General features: G+C 43.2%; 1 protein-coding gene across 6 annotated transcripts in view; it reads right to left on the reverse strand.

Annotated features, from left to right (window-relative positions):
* lrmp (lymphoid-restricted membrane protein) overlaps positions 1-13,100 on the reverse strand; it is a 140,131-nt gene that overhangs the window by 82,530 nt on the left and 44,501 nt on the right. For all 6 annotated transcript variants that reach the window (XM_068004689.1, XM_068004685.1, XM_068004684.1 and 3 more), the window contains 5 exons: positions 11,983-12,042; positions 11,846-11,907; positions 11,645-11,747; positions 9,765-9,908; positions 6,395-6,496 (listed from right to left, as the gene is read on the reverse strand). In XM_068004689.1, the coding sequence (XP_067860790.1) occupies positions 6,395-6,496; positions 9,765-9,908; positions 11,645-11,747; positions 11,846-11,907; positions 11,983-12,042 (471 nt within the window). The remainder of the gene's footprint in view (positions 1-6,394; positions 6,497-9,764; positions 9,909-11,644; positions 11,748-11,845; positions 11,908-11,982; positions 12,043-13,100) is intronic.

A 13,100-nucleotide genomic window follows, 5' to 3' on the forward strand; every position in this document is an offset into this window, starting at 1 on the left:
GGGAATGGTTAAAATAAGACAAATGTAGCTACAGACTAGGAACACTCAAACACTGCATAAACTAATCATTGCTCGCTCACTGGCATATCGACTACTGATTAAATGAGATGCATTAAGTAGAGCAAAGAAATACATTCCATTTCCACCTGACTCAGAGAAGTTAGTGTTGAGTTCATTTTAGTTACTTCCCCTTAAAAAAAAACCAACTTCCTTATTGGACTGCAAACTAAAACAGCAAAACTACAGTAAGAATGGCACACAGTGCAATGGTTAACGACTGCTTTATGTGAAGGCTAATTTGGCAACTGACTGGTAGAAAAGTAGGAATTAATATACTTGAGGGTGTGTGTGGGTGGGGGGGGAAGGGGGGGAAAAGAATGGGAAGAGAAACTAAATAGTCCCCCATTCACCACGGCTCCCAGTCCCCACCCTCTCCCTCTCCCTCCCCATGGTAATTGTCATGCCGACACTCCTTACTATCTGAGCGATAGGCTTAAATCAGGGGAATTCAAAATATTGTTTCTTCAGTTTGGTGGTTTGCAGAAAAAATGCTTAGTGAATATGATGCACTTCACTAATAAGAGGGGAAGGAGTTAGGGGGAAATGGTTAAATAATAAATGCAGCAACAGGTGAGGAACACTGCATAATGCTACCATGTCTGAAATAGCTCAACCAATAACTCATTGATTAGGAATTAAGCAATAAAATAAAAGTGTCAAATAGAACAATTAATTCAGATTTCCCAGCTTCCTCCTGTTCGTAGAATCATACAGCACGGGAGGCCGCCATTCAGCCCATCATGCCTGTGATGGCCCTTTGAGCTATCCAATTAGTCACACTTCCCTGCTCTTTCCCCAGAGCCCTGTACTGATCAAAAGTCCAGCAAATTAAAATTGTGCAAGCTTCAAAATATTGCTCCTGTAGTCTGGCCATCCTCCTCCTCTCCTTCAGCATCTGGGTTGTCCTTCTGCAGGAAGAAGATTGAGGTTGTTGAGGTGTAAATTCTGGTTTGAATCAGGAGTCAAGAGTGTGAAGCAAAATCTGTAGGGAAGGGTGGATAGGGACAAGGGAGGAAGTGTGGAGCGGGAACTGGTCACATCCACCAACAAGGATTGAAGTGGGAAAAAAAAGTTTGTTGTTGACAAGAAAAAAGGACCAAGATCTCACTGCTTAGGCTGGTGCTCCCAAGAGTAAAGGCTGGCACTGGCAGGGGCCGTGTAGTGCTTCAGAGTTAGGAAAGAACGCAGGTACAAAAAAAAAAAGCCAAAACACTTCATGTGAATAATGGACCCGTAATGTTCAAGCTACACACTGATCAGCCGTGGCTCAGTGGGTAGCACTTCTTGCCTCTGAATCAGAAGGTCAGGGGTTCAAGTTCCACTCGAGACTTGAGCACCAAATCTAGGCTCACACTCCCAGCGCAGTACTGAGGGAGTGCTGCACTGTCGGAGGTGCCGTCTTTCGGATGAGATGTTAAGTTGAAGCCTGTCTGTCCTCTCAGCTGGGCGTAAAAGATCCTGTGACACTATTGGAAGAAAAGCAGGGGAGTTCTCCCCAATGCCCTGGCCAATATTTATCCCTCAACCAACATCACAGATTTTTTTTTTATTATTCGTTCATGGGGTGTGGGCGTCGCTGGCTAGGCCAGCTTTTATTGCCCATCCCTAATTGCCCTCGAGAAGGTGGTGGTGAGCCACCTTCTTGAACCACTGAAGTCCGTGTGGTGAAGGTTCTCCCATAGTGCTGTTAGGAAGGGAATTCCAGGATTTTGACCCAGCGACAATGAAGGAACGGCGATATATTTCCAAGTCTGGATGGTGTGTGACTTGGAGGGGAACGTGCAGGTGGTGTTGTTCCCATGTGCCTGCTGCTCTCGTCCTTCTAGGTAGTAGAGGTCACGGGTTTGGGAGGTGCTGTCGAAGAAGCCTTGGCGAGTTGCTGCAGATGATCTGGCCATTATCTCATTGCTCTCTGTGGGTTCTTGTGCACAAATTGGCTGCCGCGTTTCCCTGCATTACAACAGTGACTACACTTCAAAAGCACTTTATTGGCTGTAAAGCCCTTTGGGATGTCCTGAGGTTGTGAAAGGCGCTGTATAAATGCAAGTTCTTTCTTGCTTTCTCAGTACTAGCTCCAGTCAGGGGCCGATTTACAACTCATCCGCACTACCTGGTTAGAGTCTGTGTGAAGCGGTTTGGCACCAATGCTAAACTTGTGGCGTGTGAACGGAATCTGAAGCGAAACACAACGGGACTACGTCCTCTTCACTCTGGCGTCAGGGGCAGGTGCTGGATCTGAACTCAGGCTCCATCTACAATATAACTGCAGTGTCGGAGTGAAATGAAATCCACTGGTGTGCAGGTAGATATTTATCCTCATCACCTGGGGTGTAATTTGATGGAATGGATCTCACGCCCTTTATAGAACCTGTCCGATTTTCATCGAGATCAAACTGAATGAAAATCAGGTTGGTTTGAAATTGACTCCATGGCATGAATGCAACTTCAATAATGTCCAGGAATCAGAACCAGGTCCGCGATGGAAGGGTAGAGCTCGCCAAGAAGCCAAGACCTGAATTTTAAACTTAAAACAAGTCCAAACCAAAACGGTAAAAAAAAATTTAGAATAGAACATTTAAATAAAAATAAAAATGAACGTTAATAGAATAGGGAAGAAGCGAGAGGGAAAAGAGGGCAGGTACAGCAGAAGTTTAGAGTGTTTTTGTTAGGTTATTCCTGTAATAGAACAATCTGTGGAACAAGGCTCTAATTCTTGTTTGTTGGAAAGTCTACGTAAGAACTGAATTGAATTCAAAGATGGTCCCTAAAAGTTTAGTTTGAAGTTCAAAAATTTAAAAAATTCCTAAAACCAGAACATTGAAATGATATCTCTGATTTTACAAAGCTTCAGAGTCAGATCAGTCATATGGAGACCCTGATCCAAACTGGCATTACAAATCTCAAGTGCTACCGCAAGTTCACAGGGACTCTAGAAATTTAGGCCCAGTTTTAACCCTGCCCACCTGCCTGGCGGGAATCTGGCGGGCGAGCGGTTAAAATGGCAGTCGGGTACTTCCCGCTGCGTTTGCGGCTGCCGCCATTTTTACCCCACTGCTTTTAGTCACTGGAAAGGCCCCACCTGAGGCAGGCGGGGCCTTATTAATATTTAAGAGTTGGGGTCTGATGACATCTTTCTGACCCTGTGATTTTTACCTAGATTCGTGTGAATAGCACATAGTGTCAGACCCGCCAGTGAAAGTTGGTGAGAGGCAAGAATGGGGTCAGGTAAGTTTAATGTTTCAATCTCTTTTGTATAACATTTCCTTGTGAGTTAGGGGGAGCAGCAATGCTGGCCAGATAACAATTCCCGTCAGGTTCGAAAGGGAGTCCGATCCCTGGAAATGTTAATGAGGCCAGGGAGTTACATGGGAACAGGAGGAGGGCACATAGCCCCTTGAGCCTGTTCCGCCATTCAATCAGACCATGTCTGATTTGCACCTCGATCCTATTGCCCCACCTTTGATCCATATCCCTCGATACCCTTACCCAACAAACATCTATCAATCTTAGTTTTTACATTTTTAATTGACCCCCAGTATCCACAACGGTTTTGGGGGGGGGGGGGGGTGGGGGGTGGTGAGAGAATTCCAGATTTCCACTACTGTTTGTGTGAATAAGTATTCCTGATTTCACTCCTGGATGACCTAGCTCTAATTTTATTATTGTGCCCCCTTGTTCTGGACTCCCCCACCAGAGGAAATAATTTCTCTATCTACTTTATCAAATCCTTTCATCATTTTAAACAACTCAATCAGATCACTCCTCAACCTTCTATATGCAAGGGAACACAAGCCAAATTTATGCAACCTCTTGTAATTTGGTTAAAATGATCGAATCCTCCCGTTGCCTACGTAATGGGGGTTTTACTCACCCGCCTCGGCCTGCACATGCCACACACTCACTGAGTTACAATCGGGGGTTTTAATTCGATGTGGGAGATGTGGGAAAGGCTTCTGCAAACATCAGGTTATATTTATAGCCACTTCAGAAGAAGGCATCCAACCACAGGCTACAAACAATGGCCACTTGACAATGTAAAGTTTACCCAAATGCACTTGTAAATGAGACACCTGTGCAGACAGTCTCATGGGCAACTGCACAGCTCGATGGAGCCACTGATACAGACAGGTCTCTCTTCATGGACTTAACGTAACAACTGGGATCTGGGAATCTGGGAGCAAACGGCTGGGATCTTGTTCACTTCTCTTCTTGACTTAAAAAAGGTGAGACATTTAAATCTGAACTGACCAGTAACCGTGGCGCTTTCATTGTATGTACCCTGCAGTAATGATTAAAATACATCCAGTGTAATATCGTCAAGGCGCCATGGCAGACAATTAACACCACCCCCCTCCCCCGCCCCACTGCCTCCCTTGCCCCAAGACTTCTTCCTCTACAGCCCCTCGCAAATGTTGTCTCCTGCCAAGGATGTCACGCTTGGAATGCTTGCTGGGTAAAGTCCTCGATTTCTACCATTTAACATAACTGGCGCCAGCCCTCCCTTAAGGGCAGTTAACATTCATGCACAAAAAAAAAATCAAAAACTGCATTCCTCCCAAATCCCTGGGCTAAATACCAAGAGGGTTAAACCTATAATTAACTAATCAAGATCAGAAGTGAAGGAAAATTTTACATTTGTCAACAAAATCAGGGCATACTAAAAAAATAATTCTCTCAACACCAACTTTGTTTGCAGAAAATCAAGTTTTCAAAACAGGGACTGACACACCCCTTTGAGTGAAGAAATTCCTCCTCATCTCAGTCCTAAATGGCCAACCCTTTATCCTGAGACTATGTCCCCTAGTTCTAGACTCTCCAGCCAGGTGAAATAACCTCTCAGCATCTACCATGCAAGCTCTCTCAAAATCTTATGTTTCAATGAGATCACCTCTCATTCTTCTAAATTCCAGAGAATACAGGCCCATTTTACTCAATCTCTCCTCATAGGACAACCCTCTCATCCCAGGAATCAATCTAGTGAACCTTTGTTGCGCCACCTCTAAGGCAAGTATATCCTTCCTTAGATAAGGAGACCAAAACTGTACACAGTACTCCAGGTGTGATCTCACCAAAGCCCTGTACAATTGCAGCAGGACTTCCTTACTCTTGTACTCCAAACCCCTTGCAATAAAGACCAACATACCATTTGCCTTCCTAATTGCTTGCTGTACCTCCATATTAACTTTGTGTTTCGTGTACAAGGACACCCAAATTCCTCTCAACACCAACATTTAATAGTTTCTCACCATTCGAAAAAAATTCTGTTTTTTTATTCTTTCTACCAAAGTGAATAACCTCACATTTCCCCACAATATACTCCATCTGCCACCTTCTTGCCCACTCACCTAACCTGTTTTATATCCCTTTGCAGACTGTGTCCTCCTCCCATATATTAACTACTTTAAGTTCCTGACTCTCATTAGACCTTTGGTTCCCCACTATTTGATATGTTTTCCGTGTCTTCTACTGCGAAGACAGATACAAAATATTTGTTTGACGTCTCTGCCATTTCCTTGTTCCCCATTATAATTTCTCCTGTCTCAGCCTCTAATGACCCATGTTTACTTTCGCTACTCTCTTCTTTTTACATACTTGTAGAAGTTCTTACAATCTGTTTTTATATTCCTTGCCAGTTTACTCTCATATTCTATTTTCTTCCTCTATCAATTTTTTGGTCATATTTTGATGGTTTCTAAAACTCTCCCAATCCTCAGGCTTACTACTCTTGGCAACATTATAAGCCTCTTCTTTTAAACTAATACTATCCTTAACTTCTTTAATTTGCCGCAGATGGATCACTTTTCCTGTGGGGGCTTCTATTCCTCAATGGAATGTATATTCGTTGAGAATTATGAAATATTTCTTTAAATGTTTGCCATATCTTTTAATCTAATTTAATCTACCTCAGAGGGCTGTGGGTGCTCATTGCGTAAATGAAGACTCAGATCGATAGATTTTTGGACTCTAAGGGAATCAAGGGATATGGGGATCGGGCAGGAAAGTGGAGTTGAAGTTGAAACTCAGCCATGTTCTTATTGAATGGTGGAGCAGGCTCAAGGGGCCGTATGGCCCACTCCTGCTCCTATTTCTTATGATACTAACATCTCAAATGAACAATGATTCAAAGTCAACCCAGTCCATCACATAACAGATTAAACCAGGTCTTTCTTGATCGCAACACAGCAACCTTATCAGTACAATCAGGTGCAGACCTGGTTAAAACCAACTCGCTCTGAGCTTAAAACAAACCACATGTACGTAATACTCCGCTTCAAAGACTGACACACTCATTCGCAAGAGGAGTCCCGAGTAGACTTTATCATGCGAGACTTACCTCAAGCTTAGCTTCATTCAGATCTTTGCAGTTTATTTCCAGTTCAGCGATTTGCTTCAACCACGTCACCAGTGCCTCAATTTCTTCTGAGAGCTCAGTTGTCTGCAAAATATTTTGACATTTATATGTTTAGAAGACAGTTGCTGAAAGGGGAGGGCTTCACTTTTGATCTCAGTGGTCCTTCTGCCCCCAAATGGGACAAACAGCTTGCATTACATTCACGGTTATTTGATCGCAATGTAAGAGCAGAGATCATTCCTGGGAATAGCTCTAGATCGTAGAAACCATTCACATGGACCTGTAAATCACCTACCAACAACTTGCATTCATATAGCGCCTTTAATGTAGTAAAATGTCCTAAGGTGCTTCACAGAAGCGTTATCAGACAGAGTTTGACACCAAACCACATGAGGAGATATTAGGACAGGTGACCAAAAGCTTGGTCAAAGAGGTAGGTTGTAAGTGGAGTCTTAAAGGAGGAGAGGGGGGGCGGAGAGGTTTAGGGCAGAAATTCCAGAGCTAAGGGTCTAGGCAGCTGAAGGCACGGCCACCAATGGTGGGGCAAAGGAAGTGGGGGATGCACAAAAAAACAAAATTGGAGGAACGCAAAGTTTCGGAGGGTTGTAGGGCTGGAGGAGGTTACCAGAGATAGGGAGGGGCGAGGCTATGGAGGGAGCTTCCTGACATTAGTCCTATGTGCGCCTTTTACTGGTTTAGACAGACGTCTTGTCCTACTACAGTTTGAGCTGCGATAGCATTTGGCCAATCACAAGTTGTCCTGGATTCTACACAGTATTTTGAATGCCGTTTGACAAAATAAATCCTAATTATTTGACAAGAGAGTTTTGCGGTTTGTGAAAAATATTTTACACCAACAACTTAAAAGCTCCTTCAATAAGTCATTGAGTAAATGCACAGGATGTGGCATTGAGCTGTACAGGAGGAGGTTGCAGGTTTGATCACGGCTCTATGCCTCAACAGAGCAATGATGGGAACGACAAATTAGCTTCAGTGTTCAGTGAGGGGTCCAAACCAGGATTCCTGCTCCCAACTGTTACTGATTGACCACTGCTGTCAATTTGTGTACAGAGGCCAGTTGAGGACAAGTCTGGGGCTCTTTTTTTACTGGAAAAAAGACTGAGGTGACTTGACAGAGGTCTTAAAAATTTTGAAGGGGTTTAATAGGGTAGATGTAGACAAAATGTTTCCACTTGTAAGAGAGTCCAAAACTGGGGGTCATGAATATAAAATAGTCACTAATAAATCCAATAAGGAATTCAGGAGAAACCTCTTTACCGAGAGTGGTGAGAATGTGGAACTTGCTATCACATGGAGTGGTTGAGGCAAATATCTTAGATGCATCTCAGGGGAAAATTAGGTAAGTACATGAGGGAGAACGGAATAGAAAGATATGTTGATAGGGTGAGATGAAGTAGGGTGGGACGAGGTTCGTGTGGAGCATAAACACCGGCATAGACCAGTTGGGCCGAATGGCCTGTTTCTGTGCTGTAAATTTTATGCAATTCTATGTAAGGTGACAACTGTGATCTAATAGTTTGCCAATCTCTGTGCAGGCTCCCATACAGTATGGCCATGCCAGCAATAGTACCCCAGATAAGTCACCACCTTCATGATCAGAGGGGCAAGGAGAGACAATAGAAATTTAGTTGTGTACATTGAATAATTCACGACAAGCAAAGCGGAGATTTCAAAGTAGTTTACCGGCTTGACAATGTATCAACTTGTGAACGCAGGTACATTTATTGGCTTCACCGTGATTTAATTTCACTCTGGAACATCTTACCAGCTCTTACCTGGGAGGAACTGGATGACTTGTGCATGGGACTAAAAACACCACCTCCATTCCCTGAGGTATTCTCCATTTATATTTTCCAAAAAATATTTATAAGACCAGGTCATGCAGAATGTGCCCATCACTCAGAGGGAGTTCTCCCACTGTCCTGGCAAACATTCCACACCAACACCAAGAAAAACAGATTACCTGGTCATTCATCTTATTGCTGTTTATAGGACCTGTCCTGTGTAGAAATGGCCTGTCGCAATTGCCCACAAAACAACAGTGACTACACTTCAAAAAGTAATTAATTGACTAATATAGTTTGGGACATCCTGAGGTTGTGAAAGGTGCTACATAAATGCAAGTTCGTTCTTTCTTTTGTTTCACTAGGTGATCCTGAAGATACAACCACAGGAGCCCAAGAAGCCAGGTCCCTGCAGCATTGTCAATCTGTCTTCCTGCGGCAAACACCAGCACGGGTGCACACATCCCACGGAGGTTGGGTGGCCTGTTTCAGGAGGGTGTACTGGGTGAGACAGAGCACAAGTGAGCAGAAGCAGGTAGCTCTGGGAGTAGCAGTGGCAACCCGATGGCTGGCGCCAAAGTTTCCTGGTGTCTTGAGTGTGCGCCAAGCACCCAGCAAGGTCAGGGAGTAACTGCAGAGGAGTCCATAAATTCATCCGTGCACGACTGTTTAAACAGAATTAGTCCAGCGTGCAGTACACGGCAACTCCAAAGCCATCTGCAGCAGGACCCCACTGAGAAATGTATAGTCCAATTGGATTATCTCTGAAAAGATCATCTAGTCACCCTCTTGGCCACCGTGGCACAAGACTGGAGGACGAGGAAGAAAGAAATTTGTTAGAGATGCTCCCACTCTATTAAAAGATTTCCCCTCAATTTCTGCCATTCAGCAGACATGCCTCAGCTCTGGCCAGCACTACCTCACATATTAAAATTTAGATTCTTAAAAATTGATATCAATACTGTGTGACAACTGAAAAACAAAGAAAGAGCCTGTATTTATAAAATGCATTTCACAACCTCAGGACGTCCCAAAGCACATTACAGCCAATGAAGTACATCTGAAGTGTAGTCAATGTTGTAATGTAGGGGAACGTGGCAGCCAATTTGTATACAGCAAGATCCCACAAACAGCAATTGGATAATGAGGAGATAATCTGTTTTAGTGATGTTGGTTGAGGGATAAATATCGACCAGGATGCCAGGGAGAACTCCCCTTTGAATAGTGCCATGGGATATTCTACATCCAGCTGAGGGGGCAGATGGGGCCTCGGTTTAACGTCTCAGCCAAAAGACGGCACCTCCGACAGTGCAACACTCCCTCAGTACTGCACTGGATTGTCAGCCTGGACTATGCGCTCAAGTCTCTCGAGTGGGTCTTGAGCCCACAACCTTCTGATGCAGAGACCACAGTGCTACTGCTGAGCCATGGCTGACACTGTAGATTAAGGCCCTATATTCAGCCTTCCTCACAGCACCAAACTGTACTGCAACAATCAGGGGGCTCTCCAGCTGACATTGTTTGTTTTAACTAAATGAACATCTTACCATTTGTGTTGTGATCATTTTGAATTCCACAGCTGCCTGCTCCAGCCCAGGTCCCTGCAGCAACATCAGCACCTCCTTGTCCAGTGTCTCATCGAGGGCTGTCATATTACAGTTGGAGACCCTCGACCATTCAGGACTATTCATCTTCAAAAGAGAAATGCGCACAAATAGCTTGGAAAGCTTTTGAAATGTTAGCCCAATAGTTTCAGAACTGTATTCCCAAAATAACTTGACAAGTCATAAAAGCATGTGCGGCCTATTTTCCTGCAATAGAGCTTTCAAACTCACCAGGTGGCCAGTGAAAACAAAATTTAAGAGTTATTTTAAGGCACCTCAAATATTTTCACACTGATTCCAACATGTTGAATTTGGTGCAACTTTAATCCTTTTTAAAGAACCAAATTTAAAAAAAGAAGTTTGCATACGATATAATAAATGTGAAATAATCAACTGAAAATGATTCAAGTTTACATATATAGTGACAAATAAATTTTAGCAATACCAGATGCACTATATAAATTAGTGGCAGTTGCATTGACAATTTGGCAACAAAATCATTTGATAGTGCAGGAATCTGAATGCTTCTCTACCCCCATCTGTGTCTTAACACATTGGTGATACCAAGCAAAGGTACACATCAAGGGGAGAGAATGATTTTAAAAGAAAAGTCACTTCCATCCAAAGCATTTGCATGAGAAATTGTTCTAAAGAAGAGTCAGAATCTAATTATAGAATCTGGTCATTATCTCATTGCTAATTGTGGGATCTTGCTGTGCGCAAATTGGCTGCAGCGTTTCCTACGTTACAACAGTGACTACACTTCAGAAGTACTTAATTGGCTGTAAAGTGCTTTGGGACATCCTGAGGTCATGAAAGGTACTAAATAAAGCAAAGTCTTTTAGTTCGAGGGCTGGGAACTGTTCACCTGCCTGAATGGAGGGGCAAGTTGTTCGTTGATGGATGGTGGGGGGAGGGGGAAAGAGGAGAATGGAGATAAAAGGGGAATGGGAGAAAGTGATGAGTTATGGTCTTATAGTTTTAACAATTACAAATCATGTTAAAGAATCAGAGTGATACAGCACACTTTACATAATTCAAACCTCTTCAAATTAATTCAGTTAAACTGGAGCTTGTACAGGCAAAGTATTTAGACTCAAGAGTTAACTTAATGGGGAATATAAAGCCATTTTGGACCTACTGAGAGTTTAACAACCAGAAATAAATTGCATTTCAGCATTTAAAAGAAACAGTTTACTCCTGTAGATGTTGAACACTCTGTCCTGGCAAGTCGAGTGTGCAGAATTAATTTTCTTCGAGATGTGCAATGAACCAGAATATGTTTTCATTTAAAAAAAGACGAAATTTCCCCAACAGGGACTGAGCATCAGGCATACATACATTACATAGCATAGACCTCAGCTTTGTAACATGGCCCATTAGCAGAAGCTCACAAATTCACCAATGCTCAAATTGGGAATTTTGCTTTTACATTTTTTAACAAGTGTGTAAAAAAAGTGATGCTCCGTCTCCCTCGCCTTCCCTAGCAAGTTTCCTTTTGTATAAATCTACACAAGGAGAACGTTTGTAGGAAACCCCAACTACATCTGGCAGTATTCATAGAATCTTGCAGCACAGAAGCAGGCCATTCGGCCCACCATGCCTGTGCCGGCTCTTTGAACCTACTCCCCCTGCTCTTTTCCCCATAGCCCTGCAAATTTTTCCTTTTCAAGTACATATATCCAATTCCCTTTTGAAAGTTACTATTGAATCTGCTTCCACCACCTTTTCCGGCAGTGAATTCCAGATCATAACAACTCACTGCATGAAGCATTCATTTGAGAAGTTTTAGAATCAAAGTCAAGACTCTTCAATCTACATACCTCAGGAATATTTTGAGCATTTAACAGCTCCGACTGCAACGAGCTCGGTGCCCCGGTTAGGTCAGGTCCATCTTGGAGCATCACTGGGGAATTAATGCGCTCACTATGAACAATTACAGACACAATGTTATGGGAAACCGATTGTAAACAAACTGCAGGCATCTCATTGTAATTAACTGGGTGCTCGGGATCATTACTTACGATGCTAGCTCTTGTTGCATTAGCAGTTGGTTTTCTAACTTGCTCTTCTCCGTTCTCAAGGCCTAAGAAGGATTCAAGACTGGAATTTAGACCGGAATTATTTTTTTTTTGTTAAAATATTAAAAAAGGGACCTTACCTCTACAACCAAGGAATATTCAACAATGGAATGTTTAAGTTCCTCAATATGATTATCCCTCTGCAAACAAAGGAGGGGATATTTTAGAATACACCAAGTAAACAATTGTTTTGTTTATCTATTGGGCAGGGAATGGAAAGGGGGAGAAGATGAGGAGGAATATGGTGATTTTACCAGGCCCATGCACCTCAGAGATCCAAGTTTTAATTCAGCTTAGATGAAGAACCAGATAGTCAAAAAACAAGAAACCAAGCCAAGCGAAGTAGGGTTTTCCATATCCTTTGAATAACTGACTTCTATATCGTTGATATTTAAAGAGGTGCTCCTTAATTCTTGGAACCTGGAAGGGGCTGGTCAAGAACACAAAGAGCTCCATTTTTTTAATGCTGCTTTTCGAGGTACTTGTGCAAGTAGTGCAGCAAAGGACAATTCCCTCGTTTGGGAGCCCAGAGGACCCTACCATGAGTCACCAAAAGAATGACTGTTCTGTTCAAAAGGAAACAGAAGTACGTAAGGGCAAAGTTTAACAGCCTGAGGAAATCTGCCAAGGTAAGGTCAGCCAACATTTCCCTATACCATGCCAACAGCCCATTCTGCATACTACAATGAGTCTCCTCTCACAGATGCTGTCTGACCTGCTGACTGTTTTCCAGCATTTTCTGTTTTTATTTCAGATTTCCAGCATCCGCAGTAATTTGCTTTTGTTTTAGTGTTTGATTCTTTACCACTTTGCTTCCAGGAATGCCCCACCTTGAAGTTCTACTCCTCTCTTCGACAGCATTTCCGTTTGTTTCCTTTACCTTGTTCACCTTCATTGCTTTCTGTTTCCCTCCTCGTGTTTGATCAGGTGTCCGCTAAACCTTGCTTTCACAGCCACATCTCTTTCCTCAGTAACTGCCTCCGGCTCTGACTTATTCCACATGGATTCCAGTTCAGATGCTGCCTGACCTGCTGAGTTGTTTCCAGCCTTTTTCTGTTTATATTTCCTCTCAGCTTGTTGAACTATGACTGAGGCTGCAAGCTAAGCCTTCGGAAAACTGCTCATTCCAAGCGTCACCTGCATGGCCATATTGTAGTTGGGCCACTGGCAGCATTAAGACCCTGCAATTGCCCCGGGG

The sequence above is a fragment of the Heptranchias perlo genome, chromosome 24 (genome assembly GCF_035084215.1).
Source record: "Heptranchias perlo isolate sHepPer1 chromosome 24, sHepPer1.hap1, whole genome shotgun sequence".
NCBI classification, from domain to species: domain Eukaryota; kingdom Metazoa; phylum Chordata; class Chondrichthyes; order Hexanchiformes; family Hexanchidae; genus Heptranchias; species Heptranchias perlo.